Source organism: Megalobrama amblycephala, linkage group LG8 (assembly GCF_018812025.1).
Source record: "Megalobrama amblycephala isolate DHTTF-2021 linkage group LG8, ASM1881202v1, whole genome shotgun sequence".
NCBI lineage: Eukaryota > Metazoa > Chordata > Actinopteri > Cypriniformes > Xenocyprididae > Megalobrama > Megalobrama amblycephala.
In genome coordinates, this window is record NC_063051.1 from 6,070,439 (window position 1) to 6,095,630 (window position 25,192).

Consider the following 25,192-nt stretch of genomic DNA (forward strand, 5'->3'; position numbering starts at 1 on the left):
CTTGGCATAGTTAAATAACAAGAGTTCAGTACATGGAAATGACATACAGTGAGTCTCAAACTCCATTGTTTCCTCCTTCTTATATAAATCTCATTTGTTTAAAAGACCTCCGAAGAACAGGCGAATCTCAACATAACACCGACTGTTACGTAACAGTCGGGGTGTACGCCCCCAATATTTGCATATGCCAGCCCACGTTTCCAACATTATAAAAGGCATTAGACAAGGGCAGGCAGTATTAACGTCTGGATCTGTGCACAACCAAATCACCAGACTAGGTAAGCAAGCAAGAACAATAGCGAAAAATGGCAGATGGAGCAATAATAACTGACATGACCCATGATAACATGATATTTTTAGTGATATTTGTAAACTGTCTTTCTAAATGTTTCGTTAGCATATTGCTAATGTACTGTTAAATGTGGTTAAAGTTACCATCGGTTATTACTGTATTCACGGAGACAAGAGCCGTCGCTATTTTCATTTTTAAACACTTGCAGTCTGTATAATGCATAAACACAACTTCATTCTTTATAAATCTCTCCAACAGTGTAGCATTAGCCATTAGCCACGGAGCACTATCAAACTCATTCAAAATCAGAAGTAAACAATATAACAGTATACAATACTCACATAATCCGACGCATGCATACCGCATGCATGACGAACACTTTGTAAAGATCCATTTTGAGGGTTATATTAGCTGTGTAAACTTTGTTAAGGCACTGTTCAAGGCAAGCACGAGCTCTGTGGGCAGAGAGCACGGGATTTAAAGGGGCCGCAGCATAAAATCGGCGCGTTTATAATGATGCCCCAAAATAGGCAGTTAAAAATATTAATAAAAAAAAATCTATGGGGTATTTTGAGCTGAAACTTCACAGACACATTCAGGGGACACCTTAGACTTATATTACATCTTTTAAGAGAAAAACATAAAACATAAAACATTAAAAACATAATCTAGGGCACCTTTAAAGCCCTTGAAGCTGCACTGAAACTGTAATTTTGACCTTCAATCTGTTGGTAGCCATTGAAATCCACTGTAAGGAGAAAAATCCTGGAATGTTTTCCTCAAAAACCTTCATTTCTTTTCGACTGACGAAAGAAAGACATGAACATCTTGGATGACATGGGGGTGAGTAAATTTATCAGGAAAAGTGTATTTAAAAGTGGACTAATCCTTTAATTTATTAAAGTACATTTATTAAATACTCTTTGAATTATCTTAATTTATTTTTTTCCTCAGCAAAAAGAAAACGGAAAAAACTTGCCACTTAGAATCATGCAGACTCACTGCAACAAGCTGTGATTAATAATTAACAAAAAAGCAGCATGAGTGGTCCTGTTTTCTTTTTTTATGGATGTCTTTTAAAATGCTATGTTTTTAGGGGAGATATTTTGTAATTTTAGATTCCCTTAGAAAGCCGTATAGATTTGGCTTTTACTACTGACTGAAAAAAAAAACTCTGACATCATATCAACCTGATGAAACTTGCTAAATAAAACTGGCTTCCTGGTAAACTAAGCGTAGTTTACACACATTCTCCTTTCAAAACATCGTTCTCATTTTGTTTAGGAAGGTAGGGCATCAACAAAGGGACCTTCCACACAAAAACAGCTTAGAAGTTTCATTCATCCTCCTTCTGTGACATAAACTTTCATCTAAAAATAAAATATCTCATCCTGTCACCATAGCAACCAGTCCCCTTTGACCTCTTATGCCCATTTTGTAAATATGATGAGCAGCTGAGCTGAAAACAAAACGGTAAAGTCAAAGTATGAGTGTTTGAATTCTGTCAGCTTTGAAAGATAAACCATACTCATTTTGTTCCCCGTTTTCAAAGGGCAACAACTAAACTCTGAAAAAAAACCCACTGCAACACTATCACTAACTGAAATACTAACCTCTTGTCTTACAAAAACATACCTTCTTCTTACAGAAACAACATAAACAAACTGTTATTTGCATATATTAGTTAGCGCAATGGCTTAAGAACTTATTCATAACATGCCATAACAAAGTCTCCAAAGTACCACCCGTTCTTCATTATGTTAACAGACGTGTACATTTGTATAAACTGTATAAATTACAATATGGAAAACAAGCAGACTGAATATAATGTTAGCACAACTCTTATCTCTTTTTATGGCTACTGCCAAACACATTAGATAAAGTATGTCAATATACTGTAGCAAATCCTACACAGTTTGGTCAAATTAAAAAACTCTCTTTAACATTATATTTGTGTCCATTTGTAAACCATGTTTTTAATCGTCCTCTATTAAAATCCAGGTACGCAGCTAGATAAGCCAAAGCAGATACAATTTCCCCAGAATAAATCAATTGACTTCACTCAAAGAATTCACGGATAAACCAATTCCATAATCTACTTTAGAAAAGAGGCTTTCTGTCAACATATACAGTTAAATCCTCTGAACAACGCCTTACTGGCAAACTAGTTAAAACCGCATCACGCTGTGAAAACAAAGCTGGGTTACAGATTTGCCTATGCAGAGAAACCGTTCCATTTTCTGTCTATAGTTGCATTAATGTGAGATTAATTGTGCAGAACAGACAAAAGAACACTTTTTGATTTATGACCATACTTTGTGTGGTCTAAGAGTACAGAATGACAGAAATCTTTTGAGCCACCTTTCTAAAGATTAGCCTGGTAACATTTCCCACAACATACAACTTTTACATTTCTATTGGTACAACATACATCAAGGAAGGTCTCCTTGAGGTTTTGGACTTTCCCATGATTTATCACTTTCTCTCTCTCTGTTTATTTCTGCTGATAGGGCAGACAGGTCCCAGCTGCAGCAATTTTGCCTACTACACAGTCCACTTTAGTTCATTCAGCTCTCTGTAGAATTTGTTGTTTGCCGACAAAAGAAAACAACCATGGCCTGTGGCTCTCAGCACAAAACTAAAATTGCTCATTGACATTGATAGTTCTATTGTACCACTAACTGCACTGCTCCAGTCCAATGCAGAATATTTAATACAGCTGTAGTCATAGAATTGACAAGTGGCATGTCCACAGACATGTTCACTGACCGTCTAGCTAGACTTATTGGCTGGCTTGGATAAAACTGTCTGCCAAATGTGTAAATATATAATGTACAGGAAATACAGAGAGTCTGGGAGCACAGGTTTTTATCAGTTTGGCAAGACACAATTCATGTTTGCAAGATACAACAGGCTTCATTTATAAAAAGAATTTGTGTAAAATCATTCTGCCGTAAACTGTCACATTAAATTCAATGCACTTATTTATGTAACACTGTGTCTACACTAGAAGCGACCAATATCACATTGCTTAAGGCTGTCAGCACCGAAGGTGTCGAAGCTGCGTATCACCTCAAGGCTTGACTTCAGGAGCAGTAAAATGCCTTGTTTGTTTCCTACTTTTTTCATCAGAAATACATTAAAAATGACTTTGTGTGGGCTATTTTATAACCACATTTATTCATAATGCTAGAGTTGCATGGTTAGAAACAAAAGACTCGAATTAGTTTGAATTAGGCAATCCCAACCGTTGGGTTTAAAATTTAATTGAAAAATATAAACCAACGGTTGGGTTTGTTCATATTTGACCCAAACGTGGGTTGGAACAACCCAACATTTTTTAGAGTGTAGGCCAAAAACACATCATTAATATGCACTAAAGGTTTGGGGTCAGTATGATTTTTTTGAAAGAAGTCACTTATGCTCATCAAAGCTGCATTGATTTGATCAAAAATACAGTGAGAACAGTAATTTTGTGAAATATTATTTCAATTTTAAAAAATGATTTCAGTTTTAATATATTTTAAAATGTAACTTATTCATGTGCCAAAGCTGAATTTTCAGCATCATCACTTCAGTCTTCAGTGATCCTTCAGAAATCATTCTAATATGCTGATTTCTTTTTATTATTATTGTTTATTATGTTGAAATCAGATGTGCTGCTTAATATTTTTTGTGGAAATCGTAATACATTTTTTCAGGATTCTTTGATGAATAAAACAGCATTTAAATGTAATAGAAATCATAAATTATACATCTTTACTGTTACTTTTGATCGTTTACTGTTACTTTTAATGTGTCCTTGCTTGCAAAAAGTATTGATTTCTTTCAAGAAAAAAATGTTATGGCCTCAAATTTTTGAATGGTAGTGTATAATGTTTACAATTTACAGCGACCAATTAATGATATTTGTAAATAAATAAAGTTTAAAAAAAAATCAAAAGGGAAATTAAAGTGGCTGGAAAAGCTGTTCCATAAATAGAAAAATGGGATCTGTCAACTGAAGGTGCATTGCAATTTGCCACAAAGGACGCTTGTTTTCAGATTTAACCAATCCTAAATATCACATAAATATAAAAATAATTGCGGTTGGTCTCTTTATATGTCATTAAAGGTGCCATCGAACGTTTTTTTACAAGATGGAGAGATTTATAAAGAATGAAGTTGTGTTTATGAATTATACAGACTGAAAGTGTTTAAAAATGAAAATAGCGACGGCTCTTGTCTCCGTGAATACAGTAAGAAACGATGGTAACTTTAACCACATTTAACAGTACATTAGCAACATGCTAACGAAACATTTTGAAAGAAAATTTACAAATATCACTAAAAATATCATGATATCATGGATCATGTCAGTTATTATTGCTCCATCTGTTAATTAATGATCCCGACTGTTACGTAACAGTCGGTGTTATGTTGAGATTCGCCTGTTCTTCGGAGGTCTTTTAAACAAATGAGATTTATATAAGAAGGAGGAAACAATGGAGTTTGAGACTCACTGTATGTCATTTCCATGTACTGAACTCTTGTTATTTAACTATGCCAAGATAAATAAAATTTTTCATTTGAGGGCACCTTTAAGATGGTCTCTTTCTATTGAAGTAGGTATTTCTTTGCCATAATAATGTGCAAAGTGGTACAAACATTATGCTGATAGTCAGCATGAAACAAAAGTTGCGATAGTCTTTTCTACCCTTATCACGTGAAGATAGTATGGAGAGATGACTGACAGGACAATGTCGGAGGATTTGGTGCGCAACAGATCCTGAGCGTCACTGACAAATCATATCGCATGATTGCGAATTGGAAAGTAAAAAGCAAGCACACATTCAAAAGTGATTTCAATACCCGCATGATAGCGGCTCTCTGATGCCCAAAAAATAATATACAATGTAATTACCCAACTATATCATTGTGAGAGAACGCAAAAGCATTGAAATATATTTTTTCCACCCATTTCATAAATTTTTTCCATCACCATGTCCCTTTAGGTTATTTTGATTAAAGATTACGAGAGTACATGAATTTACCAAAATAAAGTAATTATGTGTATGGATAAATCACTTATAATAAATACTGCAATATTCCATAAAAAATAAGAATTTCATGGTGACTTTGCAGACTGAGATACTGGTACAACAATTGCTCCACACAGTGATGCTAAGAATGTATCTCTGGTGATTGTGTAGCATGCACAGCTCCAAACAAGGGGATTTAACATGAGGCTGGCCATGTGAACTCAAGCTGAAGTAAGCATGCCCAAATGATTATGTTATGCCATCTGAAATAGCAGTCATTCTGGCCGCAGGAGGGGAGAGACACTCATAACAACCCCCTGATGAATATTATATGCTTGTGTATGTGTCTGAGAATTCATCACAGCTAGCTCTACACTAGTGACTTTCCCCTCAGCAGTGCCTTTGAGGTTGGCGATGTGCTTCCCACCCAGTATTCGCCGTCCTGCTTCTCACGTGCTTCGTGAGAGAACTTGCGTGAATGTCACTAAGATCCGGCATGGCGGATCAGTCTGTCCATCTGTTTATCCCTCTCTCTGGCTCTCGTCCTCAGCCACGTCGCCCAAGATGCACCGAACGTGACAGTAAATGTACACACTACTCCCACGCACTCTGAGGTATAAATATATCTGAGACATAAAAGGGCTAGTGCACTTAGGGTCGACGAACGCTCTCTTGTCCTCTACTATGATTTGCTTCAGATGAATAATAGAAGCATTTCAAGGTCTCTCAATACATGACTTCAAAACAAACAGAAATTTTTGTAGTTGCTTTTGCAGGAAAGCACCCAAATGCGAATGTAAATTTAACAAATTCCCAATATTGGCGGCTAATGAAAGCCCTGCTGAGTGCCACACTGAGGTGTCATTAATCACACCCGGCAAAGTGACAAAAAGAGGCAACCGCTCCAACAGAAAATGGATGAGTTCTGTTTCTGATGCCACTCAGTGCCAATATAGTCTGAATATTGTTTTCATAATGCCAACATGACATATTGCTATTCTCAACTGACTAAAACAAATGAAGTAGAAGTCTTCTACAGAAGAAGAGCTACAGAAGAAGATTAGATATAGAAATACTTGTTGATACCACAGTTGCAGGTGCGGTCTGATGGTGGAATGATTCCCATATAGCACTAAAACTTTAAAGATGTGATTTTCGTTTTATCAGGATGTCCTTTTATGAGATCTAATAGTGAAGTTATAAAATGAATCAAACCAGGATTATTATCATTACCTAAAACATTTTTGTTAATTGAATTAAAATTGAAATAAAATATTTCAACAAAAGTAGAATTGTTGCCTTGGTATGGAGACATCTGCGAGAGAATGCAAAAGCATTGACATACTGTGTATTTTTTTCCTCCCATCTCATATTTTTTCCAGAATGTCCCTTTAGGGGCTCCATACCTTTGCAACTAACTGAAAAAGTTTAAATTAAGCACTAAAATTACTAACTACTAAAATGAATCAAACTTATTTAAAAAAAAAAAACTAATAAAAATGTCAAAAGTACATAAAATTACTACAAATTAAACTAATATAATATTAAAACTGAAAATATAAAAATAAAAGCTAATTCAAAATATTAATAAAACCTATAATAGTATATTAAAAATGCCAAAATAACATTGACTCCATTGCCAATTGCATCTAGGTTAATCAAACAAAGCTATGTTTTTTTTTTATGGTAAATCAAGCAAATCATTTATTAAACACTCACGTCCCCAAGACCTCCTTGAAATCGTAATTTTCCTTGATATCAGTTGTCTTCTTTTTCCATCCATTTTCATCTTCTCCTAAAGGCATTGTATAGTTGATTTCCACTCAGGAACTAAAAAAAAAAGACAGAAGTAGAGGTCAATGAATAAGTCAGTGAATAAGAAAATGTATTAGTTCAATAGAAAATTAGACATACTGTAGACACAGAACAGAGAAAACAATGTGTTCAAAAAACCTGGATGTATTGTTTTTGATTTCATGGCTATTATTAAATTTTACTGCAATAGTGTGGCATTGTTCAGGTGTGCATTACAACATCACACTGCCACTGACACCTGAATGTGTGAATGGAGTCATCACATGATGCTTGTCTCAATGCTGGGGAAGATGGGCAAAACCAATAGTTTGTGGTTGCATATTATTAGGCATTTTATTTATTTATATATTAGGCATTTTATTAAGCCTAAGTGTTTGCAGCGACTGCTTGTCATCTGTAAGCCACAGAGCAAAAAAAGAATTGTTGGTTTAATCTAAAAAAGTAAGTTACCTGGTTGCCTTAAAGTTTTTAATTAATTGAAATTAAAAACAATTAGAGTTAATACAATGAAGGCAATTGGTTTAATCAACAGAAACTCAAAATATTATGTTATCTGAACCACATTAATTATCTAAGTTGATTTGACAAAAGAAAAAATGTTGTGATAACAAATCATGAAAATATTGTTTTACAGTGCAGTGACCAATTTTGCTATTTATAGATTTTGAGATTAAATTTTTAGAGGCAAACTCTAGTGACTCTGTTACCAAGATGATTAAAACATAAATGAAATAAATTAATCCATATTCAAATATTCAACAAAACTTTTTTTGGCATGGAACAGATTTGTTTAAAAGTATCCACTTTAATTCCACAAGTCCTACCAAGAATTTCCTTTACGTTAACTATTTATGGATCTAAATGGATCAGTGTGATTTACATCACTGTTATGCTCCTCTGAGGAGCCACTACCGACACACGCTTATTGATATTTCCAACAAGAATGAATTAAATGACACAGTACACCATCACACCACAGGACTACTGGTAGTCTAAGCAGTTCCATAAGTGTGATGCACTTTATTATTTATTTATTTATTTGCGAGACCTAATAGTGATTGATAACCTAACTTATTTTTAATTTAAAAAACCTAGAATATCCCTTGTTTTCTTATTCTGTTCAACAATTAAACTCATACACTGTAAAAATAAATAAATAAATAAATAAATAAAAAATATATATATACACCCTGAAATTTATGGTAAAAAAAATTCCCAGATCTTTTCAGGTTTTTTTGTTTGTTTTTTTTTACTTTGACTTTTTTGACTATCTCGTATTTAGATTGAGACAATGTTTCCAGCTTTACAGAATGTCTGTATATTTTACAACTTATAGGCCTAACCGTATATTTCATTAAGTGATATAATGTTAATATTCCTACATTAACTACCAAAATCTACCTTAAAATGTACCGATAACCACCACAATGATCCAGGTGGCACAATAGAACATGATGAATCATCAGAGTTCATCACAAACGGCTTTTCAAAAAACATGGCTAATACCCGTAAAGACACAAACCCAAAACACTATCAGGGTAACACACACAACACTAAAATATTCCAATAAACAATAACTAAACAACATAAAATGTATAAAATGTAAAAATATAAAAAGAAACACAATTATTCATAAATGTATAAACCTATTCAGTATTTTTCTGTAAAAATTACAAACATTAATTTTGACAATCTATTGAATTGATCCCACATTTTCAGTGCAAACCCTGTTCTTCTAAAATTTAACAAAATAATCTTTTCAGTTTTTACACAAATTGGACTCAGCTATGCCCAGATTTTTGTAAGAAAAAATTCTCAAATAAATATTTGTGAAGGTTACATTGTATCTTTTTAAGAGTCTTTCTAAAGAGTCATCTAAAGTAATTCATTGATAAAAATTACACTTTTAAATTATATATTTTTTATTTAAATTCCCTAAATTGTATGTTTTTATTCATAATCTCCTGTAATTTTTTTGTATATTTTTATTTTATATTGTAACGTTATATTTTTCATCCTTATTATTTATTATGTATCTCTTATTATATAATTTATTCATTTATAATTGAATTTTCTCCATTACTATCTTTTATCTATCTTTAGTCATTCTTGATGAATTGTAGATAATCACTGGTTATATGGATGTTAAGTTTGATTGTTGTAATTCTGGAGCCTATCAAAAATATATATTTTTAAAAGGTTACACACCTTCTTTCACTGACCATTTGTTTAAAAAAACAAATAACAGCAGCCCTATTTTGTACCCTGTTCATAGAAATTGCCAGGTCACAGATGCAAACCAGACAAAATAAACAAGTGAGCAGATTCAGCAACCCAAAGAATTCATACATATACTAAATATATATCATACTTATGCATATATTATAACTTTTATGCTTTCAACATCTTACAGTTAAAGTACAACACATTTTTCAGTTAATCCCATGGTGTTTGAATTCCATGCTATTATATAAACCATGTGTATGAATATGATAGTCATTCAGAACCATGCTAACCGCATCAGTGTGTAGCTACTTTACTTTTATCAAAGGAATACACAACAAAACAAGGGTAAAAATCGACTATAACCTTAGAGAACAGCAGTTCCACTGAAAAACTGAAAACGTGCAATTCACACGAACCCTTACCACTGTCTCAAAGTGCTCCGCATCTCGAGTCACTGACCAACAGTGTACTATGCCAATGGATGCATATTGTTCGTGTATGTGTATAAGTGTGTGTGTATTCAGACACTGCGCATATGCGCATGCAGGAGTCTGTTGACACCTGCACTAATAATCTTCTAGGAACAGACAAGGAAACAACATGAATTGACTTAAAAAAGATGCATTTTCTATTTTAAATCGATGATATCTTACATGGACTCCTAACGCAGCACTGCATTGCCCACATCATGCATGAAAGCTTGTGGCACTGCAGAAGACTGTTACTACATTTAAATCAGTTCAGACACATCGACCGCTGACTTCGAGGAAAACTTAAAATAAAAGCAATACCTGATCGTCTGCTCCTATGGACGGATGTTCCTCTTCTGCCTCTTTATCTATCCGCAATTCTCTTTCGATGCAATAGTTGCGGGATCTACCCTGACGTCAAATAGCGACTGGAGGAGGCGTCTTTCATTTGACAATATAATGATACACACACTATGATACTATTCCCGAGTGCTATTCGCAGAACCCTATAGATTTAAATAAGCGATTAAGTTTTATAAGTAGATGAGGATGAAAACGCCTGTTAGACCACAATGTCATGACATTACCTTAACAAATTACATTCAATACATTAAATAAATAAATAAATAAATATCCCCCCAAGAATCGTTTGAAGTACGTACATTTGTGTTATCTTTTTCCACTTTTTTATTTGCATTTTTTAATCTTGCATTTGCACATTTATATAATTTTTTTAAATTAATTAATTCATTAATTAAGTAGACGTGTTAAGTTTGTGGCCTAAAGCTCAAAAAATACAAATAATGGGTATATTTTCAATGTTATGCAGCATCTTGTTACAGTATTTGAGTCCTTGAAAGTAATTCATTAATTAATTAAAAATTATACTTTTAATTTTTTTTATTTGAATTGGATAGCCTCTATTTTTTTAGTTTTGCTTTTCTGTATTTTTTTAAATAGTCATATATATTTATTTTATACTGTCAAAGTATTATTTTTTATCCGTTATTCTTAATAGATTTTTTTTTTCTTTCAGCTCCATTACTATTTGGTCATCTTTAATTAATTGTAATCGTATTTAAAATAGATAAGCACTGGCTATGTATGCTAAGTTAGATTACGTTGTAATTTTGGAAAAAATAATAAATAAAAAAGAATACATACTGAATAAAATAATAAGCGAAAATAAAACATTAAATCTGTTGCAGATGCTAATTTTATCTCGAATGCTATTTTTTATTTTATTTTAGAGAGTAGAAGAGAACATTTAAAGTATATTCCACATTTTCGGAAGTGAGGAGGGGCTTCTTAAAATCACTTCCGGTTTCGTATGACGAAGGAGGCGGGACTTTGTTAGCTATCCTACTTGCTGGCTAACAGTTGCAGCTCTGTTGCTACTGAAGGATAATTTCTAACTGCGCCAATAAAGTTGCGATTTTAATACGGGTATGTCAGTGTATTCCTAAAGCCTTTTGTTCCCGAATACCTTTATTAACCTCCGCAAGATTAATATAAGAAACAGAAGTGCGCTTTTCTGAGAAGTGAGTGAGTAGGAGAGCACACCGCGAGACCGCTCTTTTGTTTGACTGAAACACGGAGCGTCGATTGGCTGTTGGCGTTTAGGGATTGTTTACCGGAAGATTAGCACGCGGCTAAGTATGCTATTCCACACAACACTGTAGATGCATATAGCTCAAAGCATAAGAGCTTCCGTTATAGTCTGACTTAAAGCTGGTATAAAAGAACGCATATATGGGTGATTAGTTAACACCCATACCTTCCTTTGTCCTCCCTTAAGCAGGTCAACTGTAGTTTGTTTAGGACTAGTAGCTCGTATAGATATTGTAAACAACATTTTGTATGGGAAAATGATATATGGTGAGCTACAAAATCTTCAGTTAATTATGTTAGTAATGTAGTGGCATATAATACCATCTTTAAAATCTTGAAAAGATTTCCTAATTATGTTTACTCTAAAGTATTACATTCTCTTTGAGCAATTCACGGTTGTCACATTCAAATGTCAGGACGTTTTTGATCTTACTGGTGTTCACTAAAAAGTATAATCATGTAAATGTATAGATACTAAGGATTGCTGACTGGCATACAAATGGAAATCATCTCCATAAAATGATTTTTTTTTTTTTTGAAGATCTCTATCAGGGATGTATATTCATAAAAGTGGTGGAAGCCCTGTGTCTAAAAGGATGTTTGGGTCATCAACAGGTACCGTTTCAATGGGCTCCAAGAGAAGACGAGCCACCTCTCCCTCCAGCAGTGCCAGCGGAGGAGACTTTGATGATGCCACCTCATCCACCCCAGTCAGTGGATGGAAGAGGAGGAGAGCTTCTTCCACTGCACCTTCTGTTGATCAAGTGAGTGCATGGGGTTTAGTATATTCAAACTATTTGCTTTGGCACACAGTTTAGATCACAACGCCGATCTTGTCAGTTTTTTGACTTTGACTTTGTTTCATCTTCAGATTGCTGTGTGCCATGAATTGTACAACACTGTCAGAGATTACAAAGACGACCAAGGCAGACAGATCTGCGAGCTCTTTGTTCGTGTACCAAAGAGGAGGTACAAGTATATTCCTTGTCTTTGAATGTACTCTGCCAGTCAAATGTCTGGACACACCTACATTTTTTTAAAATTGGAGTAAGTCATAAAACTGAATGCTGGCAGTTGATAGCTGCTTTTACTTCACTGTCTGATCCCCTTCAAAAAAAAAAAAAACATGTTCGTAACTTGAAATGAAATAAAATTTAAAGGGATAGTTCTCCCAAAAATTATACCAGTAAGTAATTGTCCTTAGTAAGTAATTTTTTGGGCTTCAAAATCTCAGCCCCCATTCACTACCATTATAAAGCTTGGAAGAGCCAGTATATTTTTAAATATATCTCCGATTGTGCTTGTCTGAAAGAAGATGGTCATATACACCTAGGGTTGCTTGAGTGTGAGTAAATCATGGGACAATTTTCATTTTTGGGTGAACTAACCCTATAGCTGAAATAAAATTTTTAATTATATTTCTCATTTACCTTCAGTTTAACTTGATGTAATAAAAGAACTTAAACTGAAGTAAAAATGTAAAACTATAGAGATATTAAAAACGCTAATAAAGTATGACAAAACAAAATTAAATTGCTAAAACTTTAAAATTAAAATTAAAACAAAATATAAAAATAAAAACTAATTTTAAAATATTAAAAAACAAATAAAGTATCTCATTGATACTAAAATAACACTGGACCAACTTGTCCATCTTACAAAATAATACTTGAAAAATCATTTTGTGAAGGCGTTCATTCTGTTTAATTGTTTTTAAAATGAATTTTACAATGTAATGAATAAACCGTACTGAGTTTAATGCATGCAATATACTCTAACTTGCGCCTCAACCTCTCTTCCTCTTTTTCTTGTTTTAGGAATCAGCCTGACTATTATGAAATAGTAAGCCAGCCCATAGACATGATGAAGATACAACAGAAGCTCAGGGCAGAAGAATACCAGGATGTAGAGCAGTTCTCAGCTGACTTTCACCTGCTTATTAATAATGCCAAAGCTTACTATCAGGTGTGTTTTCATTTGCATATTTAAGTACATTCAACAATTTTCTGACACATGAATCAGCGCACTCTGTCCGTTGTTTTAGACTGCTGATTAGCCGTGGATGCATTCCTCGTGTAAAAGCGTTCAGCATCACAGCCACCGTTAACTGCTAACATACCTGTGGGTCTCTTACAACAGGCTGACAGTGCAGAGTACAGAGCTGCCTGTAGGCTTTTGAATGTCTTCCTGTCCACCAAGAACGAACTGCTACAGGGAGGGGAAGGAGAGGATGTCGATGATGATGAGGAAGGGGAAGATGTGGACAACCCAAGTTCTTCCATGGAGGAGGAGGTAAAGGAAATTGACAGATTTTTCCTGTTTGTGGATGTTTAGTAGTTTTATTTCTGTGCACATCTAGACTGATATCATTTCTTTCACCTTTATACGTCTTTGCTCAACAGAGACCACCAAGCTATCTAAAAGCCATACTGGAGCAACTCTTGGAGGCCATTGTGTCATGCACCGATTCCTCAGGGAGGCTTGTTAGTGAGCTCTTCCAAAAACTTCCCTCCAAATTGGTAAGACCCAAGTTTGTGCAACAATCATGCCAGACTAGTTTTTAACTTTAATCAAAACTGACTTAATGGGATAGTTTACCCAAAAATGTTGTCATCATTTACTCACCCCAGCCCCGAGTTGTTCCAAACCTGTAAGAATTTCTTTGTTCTGCTAAACACAAAAGAAAAAAAATTGGAAGAATGTTTGTAACTCCCATTGACTACCATAGTATTTTTTTTCCCTACTATGGTAGTCAATGGGGGACAAGATCTGCTTAGTTACAGACATTCCTGAAATGATGACAAATTTCATTTTTGGGTAAACTATCCCGTTAAGTCTATCCTTTTACGTTAAGTGTAGTTTACTTTCATTGATTAATTTCTTCTTTTGCCCATTCCTTCCTTTCCAGCATTATCCAGACTACTATGCTGTAATAAAAGAACCAATAGATCTGCGCACTGTGGCTCAGAGGATACAGGTATGTGAGGCTTTGAAAGCATATTAGTGCTCTTTAGCAATGGAAATGTGCAGTGGTGCAAATTATAATAATTTCAATCGTGACATTACTGTCAGAGACTGTTTATGTAATATATCTGTCATAATTGTATGTAATAATATGCAGTAAATTAATATTCTAACATTTTGGTATCTTTATAATGGTAATGTTTTATTCTGTTGTAGGCGGGACACTACAAATCCATCAGTGCCATGGCCAAGGACATTGATCTTTTGACGAAAAATGCCAAAACCTACAATGAGCCAGGCTCACAGGTTTTCAAGGTTTGTGTTCTTGTGTACCCTTGTTTTCTATCCATCACATTCATTGAGCTCATTTTTATATAACAGTCTCATTTTTATCTTTCTAAAGGATGCAAACACAATTAAGAAGGTATTTTCCCAGAGAAAGACAGAGATTGAACAGGCTGAACCCACTAAATCCAGCCTCCGTATTAGGTATGTCCTATTTTTGTAAACTGGTTGTTCTGAAGAAGCATTTTTTTAGTCTCTAACACATTTTGCATGTGTTTTGCTAGAAACCGGAGGTCTGCTCAGGGTGACCGCCTGTCTGCCATCACTATGGCTCTTCAGGCTGGATCTGAAAGTGATGAAGACTCCATTCTCACAGGTACGTATCCGTATTTTCCCTTTGAAGTCCATTTTCTAAGATTACCTTATTGCAATCTATCTGAGACAACCTGCCAACTCTACTTATGCAAAAATACATTGGCAAGGTCCGCAACTGAATATATCTTGAAGGATTGTTCTTTGAAGTACCTTTGTCTGTTCTTATACTCTGTCTCAGGCACTGTCCGTTTTGACACTGGAGAAACGGAGGCTGACTGTGGTCTGAGTGCAAGTGACCCAATCCTCCAGTTGTATCAGTCAGTGCGAGGAGCACGAAGTGTTCAGGGGCAGCTTCTTGCTGAACCGTTCCTCCAACTGCCTGTGAGAAGGGAATACCCAGACTACTACCATCAGATCAAAAACCCCATCTCCCTACAACAGATCAGGTGTGGATAACACACATGGTATATCTGTTTATTTGAATCTTAAAGGTTAAAAAAGTAAAGTTTACACACACTTTCCATGTTTTACATTTCTTATAGGGATAAAATGAAGAATGGAGATTATGATGGAGTCGAGCAGATTGAGGCTGACCTTACCCTAATGTTTGAGAATGCTAAACGCTACAACATGCCCAACTCCACCATATACAAACGTGCTCAGAGGTTACAGCAAATAATTCAGGTCAGTCTGCTTTGATAACTACAGTTCTGTTCCATAACCTAATGAGCTAACTGAGGAATGAGAAAATGAGGATTAATTCTTTGGGTTGAATTTATGTTCTAGCAAAAGAAAAGAGAGAATCGAGATGACGATGAAGGAGATGTTTCTACTGCAAATTCTGATGTAGGAAGTAGTAAAAGGAAAAGGTGATTTAAAAAAAAAAAAAAAAAATGTACATCAATTGTATTTTCATCAATATGACTTGCAATCAGTAATGAAAAGTCCTTTTAACATTATTTTCTTTTTGCTGCCATAATCTGGTCCTGACAGCCACAAGAAGAACACCAAGAAAAACCGAATGAAGACTCTGTATTCTGCAGTGACTGAGGCACGTGAGCCAGGCACCGGACGGCGCCTCTGTGAACTCTTCATGGTGAAGCCCTCTAAGAAGGACTACCCAGACTACTACCAGATCATCCAAGATCCAATGGACCTGCGTACCATCGAGAACAATATCCGCACTGAGCGTTATAATAATGAGGATGCACTTATGGATGACATGAAGCTTATGTTTCGCAATGCCCGCCACTATAATGAGGAGGGATCTCAGGTGGGCATTATGACTTTACTTAAACTAAATGCTTTTCAGTTTAAATACACTACCAATCTAAAGTTTGGGGTCAGTATGATTTTTTTTTTATGAAAGAAATTAATACTTTTATACAACAACAATGCATTCATTTGATCAAAAGTGACAGTAAAGACATTTTTAGTGTTACAAAAAAACTATTTTAAATCAATTAAATTCACATTTATTTGTGTAATGCTTTTCACATTGCTGTTCTTTTGAACTTTCTATTCATCAGAAAAATCTGAACAAAGTATATCACAGTTTTCCAATATTCTAAATATTCAGCAGCATAACTTATTTCAACAATGATAATAATAAGAAATGTTTCTTGAGCAGCAAATCAGCATATTAGGTTTATTTCTGAAGGATCATGTGACATTTAAGACTGGCGTAATGATGCTGAAAATTGAGCTTTGACATCACAGGAATAAATTACATTTTAAAATAAAAGAGTTATTTGAGATTCTAATAAAATTTCACAATATTACTGTTTTTTACCGTATTTTTGATCAAATAAATGCAGCATTGGTGAGCAGAAGAGACTTCTTTAAAAACTAAAAAATCATAACTACTCCAATCATTTGTATGGCAGAACAATATTAAGGGTGCAGGTGTTAAAGGAAGAGTTGATCCAAAAAATAATATTGTGTCATTATTTACTCATGTGGGTTTAAACCCAAATGTAGTCCTAAAATCTAAAAGACCTAATAATTTAAAGTTTATCTTTGTCATTATTTATTTTTTTTACCCGCAGGTTTATAATGATGCAAATATCTTGGAGAAGATTGTTAAGGATAAACAGAAAGAGCTTGGCCCTCCCCCAGAGGAAGATGACGTTGGCTCTCCTAAACTCAAGCTTCGTATGTGAAAAAATTGGACACTTTAATGCAAATACATTAATGGAGACACACATTTTAGATTTAACTTTTTTTTTTTTTTTACATTTATTTTTTTACTAAATGCCTCTCTTTTTTACAGGCCGTAGTGGAGTTGCAGCCTCCCCTAAAAAAGCTCGTACCCAGACCACACCACTCCAGCAGAAGCTTACTGATCTCTACGAAGCCGTGCGCAATTTCACAGACAATCGTGGCCGACGTCTCAGCACTGTTTTCTTGCGTCTGCCATCACGTTCTGAGCTGCCTGACTATTATGCTGCCATTAAGCGTCCCATTGACATGGAGCGTATACGCAGCTACATGGTACAGGGGCGCTACCAAGATGTCGACTCATTGGCAGAAGATTTCATCCTTATGTTCAACAACGCCTGCACTTACAATGAGCCTGAGTCTCTAATATACCGTGATGCGCTGCTGCTCCATCGAGCCTTTCTGGAAGCCCGTCGACGGATTGAAGATGAAGAGGATGGAGATGAAGTTGGACTGGGTGGTTTGTCGGTTGCCTCTCTCGTGCGTGAGCTCATCCGTAACCTCTTCGTTTCAATGATGGGGCACCAGGATGATGAGGGCCGTTGCTATAGTGACTCTTTGGCGGAAGTGCCCGCCATCGACCCTGCTAACCCGGAGGACCCGCCCCTCAATTTAGACATTATTCGTAATAATGTGGATCGCGGGCGCTACCGGAGACTGGACGTGTTTCAGGAGCATGTGTTTGAGGTGCTGGAGAAAGCAAGACGTCTTAACCGGTAAGCAGTGAAGAGTGTGAAAATTAGCTTTTCTCGTCTTCAATAAAGAAATAATTCTGTCCTGATTCATTCAGTCCCGAACTGTATGAATGTCTTTCTTTCTGTAGAATTCAAAACATGCCACTTTCTTTAAAATTAATGGGATTAGGCTTTAAAAATGACCAAAAACACCATGAAAGTATCAAAAGGCTCCGTATGTCTTGTGTGCTATCTGCCGAGTTTTTGAATCTATGCGATTGCTAGCTTTGCATTTGGTAAAAGTCTTCCTTTCTGTCTTATCTTTCTTAAACATCACTCCATCACTCCAATTCAGTAGTAAGTCATATCAGACCCTCTTTATGGGATGTTTATGGTGCATTTTCATTCATTTTCAAAATTTCATTATGTGGAAAACGGTTGCCTGGACTTTCTGCAAAATTACTCTGTTCATGATCCATGGAAAAAAGATAATCATGTTTGGAATGACATGAGATTGAGTACATGATGAGAAAATCTTCATCAATAGTTCCTTTTAAGCTCCATTCACTTGAATAGAATGGAGTCCACATGAATAGAACTTTAGAGAAGGTAATCTGAGAATTCATTGTTTTCAGGACCGATTCTGAGATCTTTGAGGATTCTGTGGAGTTGCAGTATTTCTTTGTGAAGATCCGTGACGAGCTATGCAAGAATGGCGAAATCTTGCTTACCCCAGCACTGAGCTACACATCCAAACATCTGCATGCGGACATAGATCAAGAGAAGCGAGAAAAACTGCCCCAAGAAATTGAGGAAGACCGGCTGAAACGGGAAGAAGACAAAAAAGGTTTCCAAAATTGCTCCTAGCATTTTTAAAGTTATGCATGTAACACCCTAGGATACCTTTTAAAGTCTTGCTGCTAAAAATGACTCTCTAATATAGAAGTGTAGTAATGTGTACTTTGCTTTTATAATTTTTAGCTCTTCCAGAGGAGGACAAAGTAGAGGGTCCTGGAGGAAGCCAGTGGCCGTCAGGTCCTCAAAGCTCATACAGCCAGGACTGCAGTTTTGAGAACAACACCTACAGCGTGGGAGACTGTGTATATGTTCAGCCTTCAGAAGCGAATTTGCAGCCCCACATTGTCTGCATTGAGAAACTCTGGAAGGATGAAGCTGGTGTGCACATCCTCACTTTTTCTTTATTGCTGCTAATGTATCATCTCTATTTGCTGTCAACTTCTGTTCAAAGTTTTTTTTTTTTTTTTTTGCATTAACCATTGGATGTGTTTGTTTTCTGCAGGTGAGCAGTGGATGTATGGATGTTGGTTTTATCGTCCAGGAGAAACTTTTCATCTGGCCACTCGTAAGTTCCTGGAAAAGGAGGTATTCAAGAGCGACTATTACAGCCGTGTGCCTTTCAGCAAGATCTTGGGGAAATGTGTTGTGTTATTTGTCAAGGTGAGTAACATGAGGCACATTCATAATATGTTTTAGATAGATTAATAATAAGTTTATATGACCAAGAGATTCACAAAATACAGCCACATGAGGCTCACAAGCTCTTGAAGTATGTTGCATTTAAGTCTCTTAAATGTGGGATTTTTTTTTTTTTTTTTTTAAGGAGTATTTTAAGTTGCAACCAGAAGGCTTTAAACCTGAAGACGTCTATGTCTGTGAATCACGCTACACTGCCAGGACCAAAACCTTTAAGAAGATCAAGATATGGTCAATGCCGCCAAACTCTGTCAAACTAGTCTCTCGGGAGGTTCCTTTACCTGTAGTCAGAGTTGCCTCCATGTTTGTCAGTGCAAAGGACAAAGTGGCTGATCTTCCTGATGGAGAGAGTGGTGGCTTCGTTGAGAAGGTATGAAGGATTGATTTTGAGTACAGTTCTTATTTAATTTTAATTTAGCATGTAACATTTTTTTGAACAAATTCTCTCTGCAGGAGCGAGAAGATGTTCCAGTTGAAGTGGCCAATGGGGAGCCAGGTTACCAGTACTTTGAACAGCTTCGCTACAATGACATGTGGCTTAAAGTGGGCGACTGTGTCTACATACGTTCCCATGGGCTGGTGCGACCACGAGTTGGCAGGTGGGCAAAATCATGCTTATTTTACCCAAATAACTTATGAAAGTACTCATTAACCAGAAAGCTTTGACAGTAAAATAAGTCTACGGCAATAGATTGAGTTGTTATGGTTGATATGGACAGGATCGAGAAGATGTGGCTGCGGGATGGAGCAGCATTCTTCTTTGGACCCATCTTCATCCACCCTGAGGAAACAGAACATGAGCCAACAAAGATGTTCTACAAACGTGAGGTGTTCCTCAGCAACCTGGAGGAGACCTGTCCTATGACCTGCATCTTGGGTATGGGCACTGAGTGAATCAATTCAATGTAATTATAATGAAATCCTAGTTTTATATCAGATTGCTGTCCGTCCACAACACATAGCCCACCAAACTGTGGGTGTTCAAGCTGTGATAAAGAAATTTTGCCAACCATTCTTGTCACATGCTGGTGCCTCTGGGATCATTATCATACTGAGAGACTTTTCATTTCACAAAGACACTGGAAATACAATTAAGACCTACTTCTTGTGGATGTCTTCAGTGATTTTATGGCGTAAGACTAGCCACCTCAGAACTCTAAACGCATAATTGAAGCAGTGTGGGATTGCTTGACTTGAGAAAAGAACAAAAAGTAGCCAAGGGAAATAAATTATAGCAGTTCCAGTAGCAAATTTATCATGTTGAAACTTATAAGACTGTGCTTGCCCACACACAGGATTTATACAGCTGATTAAATGCTTGAACATTTTAATTTTAATTCCTCTGTTCCCTACCTTTTCTCTGAAACTTATCTATTTGAAAAACACACTATTGGCCAAGTTTTAAATCTTTGTCTTTTTTTCTCAGGGAAATGTGTGGTCTCTTCTTTTAAGGACTTCCTGTCCTGCAGGCCAACTGAGTGTCCAGAGGAAGATGTGCTCCTGTTTGAGAGTCGCTACATTGAGAGTGAAAAGCAGATGAAAAAGTTTAAAGCACTTAAACGCTTCTCCCTCTCAGCCAAAGTGGTTGATGATGAGATCTTCTACTTTAGGTGCATTTTACTTTTCTATCCTTCTTTTAGTGGGAAGTATTGCACACGTTTATAGAATATTAAAAGGCTATTCAAGAGTTCTTTAGTATGTCTTTTTGCTGTTGGTAAAAATCATTAATTGGGTTTAGCCACTAACTGTTGCTTTAAATTCATTTTCAGGAAACCCATCGTGCCTCAGAAGGTGCCATCGCCTCTGCTGGATAAGAAGATTGAAGAGCTAGAGGCTAAGTTTGCAGACATGGAGGATCTGGATGATGATATGGATGACCTGGATGAAGATGACGATGAAGCAGCAGCGACGCCCTCAATGCCACCCAGTCAGGCATCCACAACAAGTGACATGGATATGCCTTATACACCACCACAGGTGCTCCATACTCCCTAGAAATCAGCCATTGCAGTCCAGTTTGATGATATTAATCGTTTTCCGAGTATTTAAATGTTTTTACCAAATTGCCTTAACCAAGGTATTTTACTATGTTTGCTATGCACAGTCCACGCCAAAGATAAAGGGTATGTCCAAAAAGGAAGGAGCCAAGCGTAAGATCAACATGAGTGGCTACATCTTGTTTAGCAGTGAAGTTAGGTCTATAATAAAGGCTCGTCACCCTGATTTCTCCTTTGGCGAGCTGAGCCGACTGGTGGGCACAGAATGGAGGAACCTGGAAGCTTCTAAGAAGGTGGAATATGAAGGTACGTCCTCAACAGTTTTTGAGAGATTGCTCTAGTCCGTTGTTACCATAGTTACTAGTTTCTATTAAGATAAACATCCATTCATACTCAAATAAAGCAAAACACATTTTAAAAGACATTGCAATGAATGTAACCAATTCAGTCATAAAATGAAGATGCATTTGATTGTGTCCGCATCGGATATTTCTTTGCAGATTTTAAATGATACGATTATTTTTCTTTCTTAAAAATAGCAAGCAGTTGGACATTTCATTTTCCCCATATAAATGAATGAGTAGCTATGGTAACTCAGGGTGTTTTTGTTTTCTTCTATGCTAAACCATACACAATGAATGATATTTTCCTGACTATATCTATATGGCATCTGTTTCTCTAAAGCATCAACATTACGCATACCGACGAATCCGTAATTCATGTTTTTTCCAGAACGGGCAGCTAAACTGGTAGAGCAGCAGGAACGGGAGAGGGTCCTTCAGCAGCAACATCAGCAGCAGCAGCAGCAGCAGGCTTCCCCAAGAGCAGGTACCCCAGTCGGCACAATGATGGGGGTGGTACCTCCCCCAAGCGCTTTGGGGATGCTAAACCAGGCCATGCCACCTGTGCCAGGTAACGCCAAATCTCCCCCACCCTTGCTGAAAGAGACAGATGCAGCGTCCGGGCACCCTCCAACAATCCATTTGAACCATCTAATACCTCAACTCGTCAATCAGATCACTATCTTCCCCATACCAACAATGTGCCCCTTTAGTGCTGATTCAGTTCATTTTATTAAATGTCTTTTGTTTGTATGCAAACTTGCATTTTTTTGCCTGGTCTTGTGTTTTTGAATATTGCCACATTCTTTTTTCTTTTTGCATGACAACCTTTTTACTTAACCAGTAAACATGTAGAGCTCTTTTTACGTGCCTGAATTAACCACATTTAAATATTCACACTTGTAAAGCTTCACACATTGATATGATTATTTTGTAGTTGCATGATTTTTTTAGTTGGTTGCATGTCATCAATGCATGGATCTTTTGTGCTATCTCCTCCTCACCCAAGGCATGATGGGAAATTATGGCCCACCCTACATGCCTATGCAGGGTCCTTCTGAGGGCATGATGGGCATGGGTGGCACACCACCTCATCCCATGGGGGTGCCCCAGCTGCCTTCCCAGCACTTCCTTCTACCAGGCATGGCCGGGTACCCTGGTATGCCCCATCCGGGTAAGAAGCACCCCGATTAATCAGAAATCCCACCTGAAGATCTTCTGACAAGCTCCAATCCAAATTGAACAAATTGGAAATCTGGGTTTTTCTTGGTTTGAACTCATGGCTTTGTTCCAAAAACTAGTGAGCTGCCTAGACAGCAAAGCAGCTTATTTGGTTTTGAAACGGAGCTGATTTTTTGTACATTGTTTCAAATGCTTTGTATCACTAGATAATATCTGTATTTCTGCATGATCTAATTTTAGTTATATCTAATTCATAAGGTGGGAATATTCACACAACACCACTAACATGCTAATGTTTTTTTCTCAATGTCTCACCTCACATTTTCTTAATTTAATTTTTACACAAGATTTGTCACCTCTATTTCTCCACTGACTGACTCTCTGAATCTTTGTTCTATGCAAACACCATTTGTTTGGGGAAAATGTAACTAATAAAAACAATATTTATTTATATATTACTAATTTACAATATAATTAAATCAATCAGTGCACATTATATGAAACCTTATTTATGTTAAAATGTAAACTTACATGGAATCATTCAGTGTTTCTATATTAAACACTGTTTCCTTCTCAGGAATGATGGGCCCAGGAATGAACGGCATGGCTGGAAGTCCTGGTCCTGGAAACCATTATGGCATGCAGGTGAAGAACATACTCATGCAGCTTTGACTAGGGACACTAAAGCAAATGCAGTTTGTAATCTTTGTCTTTACTTCTCTCTTTGTCCTCTCAGATGGGTGGATATGGGCCAGGGCAACAAGCTCCACCACCATATCCAGGTCAAGGTCAACCAGGCCAGCAGCATCCAACCCCGCCTATGTTTGTCGCCCCACCTCCAAAACCCCAGCGTCTTCTCCATTCGGAGGCTTATCTGAAGTACATTGAGGGCCTCAGTGCTGAATCCTCCACCATTAGCAAGTGGGACCAGAGCCTTAAGGGTAAAATTTTGGAGAGAAATTCAAGACTTGTTTTTTTTTTTTTTTTTTTTTGAAATTGAAATATTTTGCAGTATTATTGTTTTACTGCTTTTTTTTTTTTGGTATTCTATATTTTGTCTTGCAAAAGAATTTTCATTGTTAAATCCTTTTCCCTATACCAAACTTTTGTAGCATTTTCCCTCTATAATATTGGTGTCTGGCACCAAAACCATTCAGTCATTTAAATGATCGTTTTCTTTGACTGTTATACTTAATTTGGCTGTAAGTCTTTTGTAAATGTGTTTTGTGATGTTACAGCCAAACACATATTTGAATGATTCTTTCTGATTATCATTATTTTAGCACAAAGAAAAGACTGTCGGCTCACCAGAGAACAGGAGAGCCGTCTCCCTACTCACTGGCTGAAAAGCAAGGGTGCTCACACCACGATGGCCGACGCATTGTGGAGACTCCGAGACCTGATGATGAAAGACACGCTCAACATCCGACAGGCGTACAACCTTTAAATGCTTATGTTTTACCCCCAACTCTCAGGACTCTAATTTATGCAAGACTTTTCTCCTACCAAATCTTTCCTATCACGACTCAAGATGTGATAAAGTATTATGTACTGTCAGAAATGCTTCAGCAATAATTATATCTCTTAGTTGTGTGCATATGTGTGTGTGTGAAATAAAGGTTTTAGCCATCTCTTTAGGTACGTATGACGCACTGGAATGAAGTCACTCATGATGCAATTAATAACTACTGAGATGGATTTGAAATGTGTCGCTTTGACTGTTACTTTAGATGAATTTTGGTTGAGTTTATGATGTTTTTATATTGCTGAATACATCACCTCAAACAATGGCATCACCAGTCCTCACAAAGTTCTCTGGCTGTGACCACTCTATACAAAGGCTTCAAATGGGCAAAAGTTGTAAGAAATCACAGTAGCGTTTTATAAATCTATTTTCTTTTTTATACAGAGGTAAAATAAGCTGAGTTCCTCTTTATTTTAACGATAATGTAATTTGTTATTTTTTTTCATTGTGTACATATGAAAAAGCCTGTGATAAATGCTTGGTACTGCGTTGCTTATTGAACACGGTTGCATTAAAAATGACAAAATTGGGTTAATTTCACCAATAAACAGAATTTCAAAAAGGATAAAGTGTATATAGCGTGTCCAGAACATGTTTGTGAGAAGATTGAGTTACCAGCCCCTCCACCCACCACCACTAAGACGAGGCCCGCCTCACCAAACCACATATCTAACTCGGCAGATGCAGAATTTATTTTTTAAATGCAAATAATTAAATAGCTGAATATTTATTTAAACAAAGTAACAAATTATTAAAAAAC

The 25,192-nt window shown here is 36.3% G+C and overlaps 2 protein-coding genes across 9 annotated transcripts in view; one reads left to right on the forward strand and one right to left on the reverse strand.

Annotated features, from left to right (window-relative positions):
• The window catches only part of camk1a (calcium/calmodulin-dependent protein kinase Ia), a 35,210-nt gene extending 24,800 nt beyond the window's left edge, over positions 1-10,410 (reverse strand). The window contains exons 1-2 of one of the 2 annotated variants that reach the window (XM_048198922.1): positions 10,146-10,410; positions 7,033-7,143 (exon numbers count right to left, since the gene is read on the reverse strand). In XM_048198922.1, the coding sequence (XP_048054879.1) occupies positions 7,033-7,118 (86 nt within the window). In that variant the 5' untranslated portion in view covers positions 7,119-7,143; positions 10,146-10,410. Of the gene's footprint in view, positions 1-7,032; positions 7,144-9,776; positions 10,073-10,145 lie in introns of those variants that run through there. The other variant, XM_048198923.1, reaches the window with a different exon arrangement.
• A 707-nt stretch (positions 10,411-11,117) lies between these two features.
• On the forward strand, positions 11,118-25,006 carry pbrm1l (polybromo 1, like). Of its 7 annotated transcripts, none has more exons than XM_048198913.1 (30): positions 11,118-11,270; positions 12,051-12,199; positions 12,307-12,404; positions 13,253-13,400; positions 13,575-13,727; positions 13,838-13,954; positions 14,344-14,412; positions 14,616-14,714; positions 14,803-14,888; positions 14,969-15,060; positions 15,238-15,445; positions 15,542-15,683; positions 15,786-15,868; positions 15,993-16,272; positions 17,048-17,153; positions 17,272-17,935; positions 18,529-18,740; positions 18,875-19,069; positions 19,194-19,351; positions 19,515-19,757; positions 19,841-19,986; positions 20,107-20,264; positions 20,814-20,997; positions 21,157-21,364; positions 21,492-21,690; positions 22,117-22,296; positions 22,735-22,899; positions 23,485-23,552; positions 23,644-23,848; positions 24,191-25,006. In XM_048198913.1, exons 2-30 carry the CDS (start codon positions 12,062-12,064, stop codon positions 24,352-24,354), a joined length of 4,968 nt encoding a protein of 1,655 aa, XP_048054870.1. In that variant the 5' UTR covers positions 11,118-11,270; positions 12,051-12,061; the 3' UTR covers positions 24,355-25,006. The 7 variants fall into 7 exon arrangements, 6 of the variants coding, with proteins under 6 accessions (XP_048054870.1, XP_048054871.1, XP_048054869.1 ...); XM_048198914.1 differs by lacking the exon at positions 11,118-11,270 and adding an exon at positions 11,279-11,480; XM_048198912.1 differs by lacking the exon at positions 11,118-11,270 and adding an exon at positions 11,492-11,702.
• Positions 25,007-25,192: the final 186 nt, after the last annotated feature.

Bases quoted from the DNA above. Each gene is read 5' to 3' on its own strand.
- pbrm1l (XM_048198912.1), top strand. The intron at 14,715-14,802 runs GTTTGTGTTCTT...ATCTTTCTAAAG, and splicing joins CAGGCTCACAGGTTTTCAAG to GATGCAAACACAATTAAGAA. The intron at 15,684-15,785 runs GTCAGTCTGCTT...TTTATGTTCTAG, and splicing joins GGTTACAGCAAATAATTCAG to CAAAAGAAAAGAGAGAATCG.